The sequence below is a fragment of the Phoenix dactylifera genome, chromosome 1 (assembly GCF_009389715.1).
Source record: "Phoenix dactylifera cultivar Barhee BC4 chromosome 1, palm_55x_up_171113_PBpolish2nd_filt_p, whole genome shotgun sequence".
NCBI lineage: Eukaryota > Viridiplantae > Streptophyta > Magnoliopsida > Arecales > Arecaceae > Phoenix > Phoenix dactylifera.
This window is the reverse complement of record NC_052392.1, coordinates 30795012-30800065: the sequence shown is the minus strand read 5'-3', so window position 1 is coordinate 30800065 and position 5054 is coordinate 30795012. Positions and strand designations below refer to the sequence as shown.

General features: G+C 42.0%; 1 protein-coding gene across 1 annotated transcript; it reads right to left on the bottom strand.

The window, feature by feature from the left end:
• Positions 1-535: 535 nt before the first annotated feature.
• On the bottom strand, positions 536-2395 carry LOC103704330 (U-box domain-containing protein 27-like). The gene has a single exon (XM_008787567.4). The coding sequence runs from the start codon at positions 2090-2092 to the stop codon at positions 827-829; it is 1266 nt and encodes a 421-aa protein (XP_008785789.2). The 5' UTR covers positions 2093-2395; the 3' UTR covers positions 536-826.
• Between the last annotated feature and the right edge of the window lie 2659 nt (positions 2396-5054).

Sequence of the window (5054 nt, the reverse complement as noted above, 5' to 3'; positions counted from 1 at the left end):
GATTGCCCTTTAACTCCTTTATATCCACAAGAAATGTGTGATCTCCCATAGATGAAGTATTCGCATTGTGGAGTCACCTTCTATCTCCCTTCCAATATTGCCCGTAGTTCAAACATGGATATGGATTTTGCCTTCAAAGCCCTTGATCCTACGTGTAGGAAAACCAATTCCTGCATCACTGTTGCCAAGCGAGCCATCAAAATTGACTTTAAGCCCGTACCCGGCAAACTATATATAATTAGCAAGGTAGAGGTGTTCTTAGATTAACAGCACCATTGGCACTCATAAACTCGGCAACCAAATGTTTTTCTTTGAAATGTACTCGGCAATAGATATCTGGGGAATTGCCAAGGAATGCGGCAGCATTGGAGAAGAGAATGCGAGAAGATTAATAAAGACTTTGGGCTTAATAAAGTCCTAATGCTTGAGTAGATTGGCGTGCATGAAAGATTAAATGGTCTTGTGCTCCATTCCAATGACTTATTAAACCCTATAACAAGTTCAAGTTTTTAAAGTGCCATCACTATCCTTGAAATAATCAAGTCTTTGGTTTTTTATGGGCAATGTTAATAGAAGTATTTTGTCAAGAACACATAATATTTCAACGCTGATGGTGCACAACAACTAAAAAAAATTAAACAAGTTTCTTTGTGGTGTATACATTTTTTTTCCATATCAAGTCAAAATTTCTATCCATTTACAAATCGTCTATTAGTATTTTTTTGACTCCACTCTGTTTGTTTCCTCTTGATTGCTGAACTCGAATCAAATTTATCTGTAAATAATCCACTATATTAATACTCTTTTAACTCCTCCACTTGGGGGATTAGAAGGGCGTGATGTGGATGGTCTTGCTGTCGTATCCGGCGAGGCAGCTCTTGGCATCAGCCCGGAAGATCCTCAGCAGATCGCCGGCCATCCTCCCCGCCGCCGGGGAGCAGTCACCCTGCTTCAACACCAGGATCTTCGCCAGTCCCCCGCTCGCACCCGCCACCGCCTCCCTCGCCCTCTGGTCGCCGCCGCCGCCGCAGCACACCGCCCACAGCACCACCACCGCCGCCTCCCTCCCCTCCCTCCCCACCCTCATCACCCGCCCCATCACCGCCCCCACGCACTCCTCCGCTGCCTCGCAGATCGCCGCCCGCCCCTCCGCGCACGCCGCCACCTCCTCCATCACCCGCAGCGCCCGCTCCGCCGCCCCCGCCGCCACATCCTCCTCCGCCAGCGCCCGCGCGGCCGCCGCCACCAACCCTGCCCTCACCATCGGCACCCGTACCCGCCGACCCGCCGCCGCCAGGATACCGGTCAGGCACCGCAGCCCCGCGTCGGCCGCCGCCGGATCCACCTTAGTCTCGCCGCCGATCAGCCGGACCAGCTCCGGGATCAGCTCCGGCTTCTCCGCGATCGAGATCTTGGTCCCCTCGGCGACGCAATCGGAGGGCGACGAGAGGATCGAATCGAGAACCCGAGCGGAATCGATCCGGGATTCCAAGCTGCTGCCTTTCTGGAGCACGGCGATGAGGGCGGAGACGGATCCATCCAGATCGGCCAAAAGGGCGGAAATCGCGACCCTTCCGTTGCCCTCGTGGGTGCCATCCATGGAGAGGACCAACGCGAGGACCCTGATCGCCGCCTCCACCGTCTCCATTCCGGCGTCCTCCTTGACGATCTGGGCGGCGAGGGCGGGCGCGAGGCCGCCGGCGGCGAGGAGGCGGTTCTTCTCGGTGTCGTCGACGGCGGGGTCGGAGAAGAAGGCGGCGAGGTCGCGGAGAGAAGGGAGGGGATCGGGGGAGGAGGAGATGTCGTCGGCGACGGCGGAGGAGGAGGAGGTGGAGGACCAGAGGTGGATGAGGCGGCGGAGGGTGAGGTTGGGAACGAGGTCGGTGGAAGGGAGTGGCTGGCGGGTGGCAGGGCAGGTGCGGTTACCAGAGTCGAGCCAGCGCTGGATGGAGGCGCGGTCGTAGGTGACGCCGGTGCAAAGGCTGACCGGAGACTTCATCACCTCGAGCGAGATCGGGCACCGGAAGTAGGTCGGTAACCTCACCTCCAGTGGCCGTACCCTCCTCCTCCTACTACTCTCTCTTCCCCCCATTTCGTCCCTTCTTTCGTCTCTCGACAGCGGTGGTGGGTTTTTGTAGTGCGTTGGAGGAGGGAGTCAAAGGATGACGACATCGGTCAATGGTCAACGAGAGCGCCAATCTCGCTCTCGCGCCCTGGCCGACGGGTGTTTTTGGTTAGTAGTTAATACTGTAATGTAACATCTGAAGGGCCTTCTGGGTGCGAGGAAAACTTTGTGAGGACGAGCATGAAAAGTTGACAACACTATTATTTTGGATGGAAACGTCTCTTGATGGTGCCCCTCCGTTGATTTTAGATTGTAGTATTTCTTTTCATAAGGAGAAAAGATTTGAGGTTACGTATGCTCTTGAAAAAATAAAAAAATCTCAAAAATAAATTATTTTTGAGATTGGCTCTCATCCACTATAATAGAATCTTTGAAAAATGAGACGAACGGTACCACATATCGGATGGCGACTTATGTGACTAATCATATTGGATTTATTTTATGGACTTCTTTATCGGATATTTCTACTCAATTTTTCAATATTTTATATTCTGATTTCTTTAGTTGAATTTATTCTAAATTGGTTTAATAATTTTGATTTACTAAAAAAAAAACAAGTAAGTTACTTTATGGTTTGGCTTTACTCCCTTTCGGGTGTTAGGTTCAGACCATATTGCATTTACATTTTGGTCAATGGTCTTTATTTTATATATGCTGATGCTTATTTAATTTATATAAAAAGTAATTGTTAAAAATTAGAAGAGAGTTCTTTCTCAACAAGCAAAAAAAGAAAAAAAAAAATAGTCTCTGATCTAATTGCTATTTGATGATTAGGACCCCATGACAGAAGGTATTTAATTCTGGTCCTTGGTTTTGTTGGCCAATTCATCTTTTGTCATTGTTTCATGTCATAATATGTAGGAACAAGAAATAAATATGTTTGTAACTGTTATAGAAATAAAGCACAATTGTCTATGAAGGACTAATAATGAAAAATTAAAAAAAAAAAGGGTATGGACTACTTATAAAATGACAAGCAAAGCAATGTTGAGAAGATAATTTGTCAAAAAGTTTTAAATGTTTATCATAATAAGGACCCAGAGTACAAATTTTCTCAATAAATGATCATCACATGATTGTCAAATGAAAGGTTGAAAGCTAGTTTCTATTAAAATTAAACTAGGGAAAAATCCTAAACGATAAGGTTTGGATAGAGTATGCGCCTTTCCTGTGGATGGAGAGGGAGCTGCTTGCGGCATTTGAATAGAGAACCATAAACTTGCTATCAGTAGCAATAACAAATTAAATTTAGTAAATATATTGCATCAAAGCAATATATTTATTGTATGAATGTGAAGGACAACTTTTCATTGGACCTACCATGAGGAAATTTCTCTTTCCATTTATAGAGCTCCTCTAGGTATTATAAGCAAAAGAAAAAAAATATTTGGGAAGTTTTGAAAAGAAATTAAACCAACAATGACCTCTTTACCGACTATGGGCATAGTCCTTTGAACTATAACGTCTCTGTGTTCTTTTCATAAATTTTTTTATTTAAGAACATGTGCATTTAATGCGGAAGGAGGCAGTTTCTTTTTCATGCTACATAGGTGCCTTTCATCGAGAAATACATGCAGGTTCAAAGTAGCAGCCTTCAACTGTACTTGTACATATAATTTATATAAGATCCAAAGAAGATATTGTTGAAAACTGCATTTAAATAAAAATACATAAATAGAGTTAGTGGTAGGCCAAAAGAATGCTGCTCAAGCCATACATAATTAAACACTTTATTTTATATATTGATATGGCAGCAAGTGATTGGAAAGACCTTGTTAAAGTTAGAAAATAGCTTCCAATCATATGCTGCCGCATCGGTAAATCATTACATAGAAAAATACTTTAACAAATTGTGTGGTTAGTGTATATAATTAATTAATTATGTTAACACTGGAAATCTACAGTGTTAGCATAATTTTAGAGATCATATAATAATCTATATCGGCCCATAATATTTTTCTTTATCAAAGTAATTTTGTATCAATTAGTATTATTTTTCTTTATTTGCATATTCTTACTAGAGTAATTTTATGAATCACATAATAATTTATGCCAGCAAATAATATTTTTTTTTGTTAGCATGATTATATGTCAGCTTATATTATTTTTCTTTTATGAAGTCTGTACACGAGTATGTATAATTTTTAAGATGTACCGAATATTTTTTTTATTTTTTCTATAAATATTTTAACAAATAATTTACTCAAAAGTGTCTCAAAAAATTATTTAAAATACATACTCTTTCTCTCTCCTTAGAAATTTTTGAGAAGTATAAAATTATCAAGTGCTTATTGCATCTTTGATTTTATGCTACTTCAGCTGTAATAGATTTAAGAAGCCAATTGGTTGAGTTGGTAAAAAATCACTTTATTTTAGGCATTCCTCATGTTCGATTATGCCAATATCCCAATTTTAGCTGAATTTTTTTCCTATAAGAAAAAAAGTTTCTTTTATTTTAATTTTTAAAATTAATAAAAAAATAGAAAGAAAGACCATTAATGTGAGATAGGGATGGGGCGGCGACACCGGTCTTTGCATCACCATGCACGCAAAGTCACCGGTCAAGTTCGTGCACGTGAAACCGAATAAGAAAATATCACACGGATGTCATTGAGACAAATCGTGATCACTTGATCCATGCACGAGTCTTCCTCTTCTTCTTCTTTTTTTTTCTTTTTTTTTTTTTTTTTTTTTTTGCTAAGACGAATGAATCATACCTGGCGAGTACGGATGCATCCAATAAAATTAAAAGCCAAAATACCTCAGAATGCCTGTAGCAACTCTTCATCACCAGCCCATAAGGTTCTACCAAACTGACTGGCTACATAAGTAGCCATCCAATTTGCAGTCCCATTAGCTTTACGGAATACATGGGGTCATTTGGTAAGCAATCAAGCACATCAATCGATGCGTGTGGAGTTGTGGTACT

Excerpts from the sequence above, each read along its gene's own strand:
- LOC103704330 (XM_008787567.4), bottom strand. The coding sequence starts at position 2,092 with ATGGGGGGAAGAGAGAGTAGTAGGAGGAGGAGGGTACGGCCACTGGAG.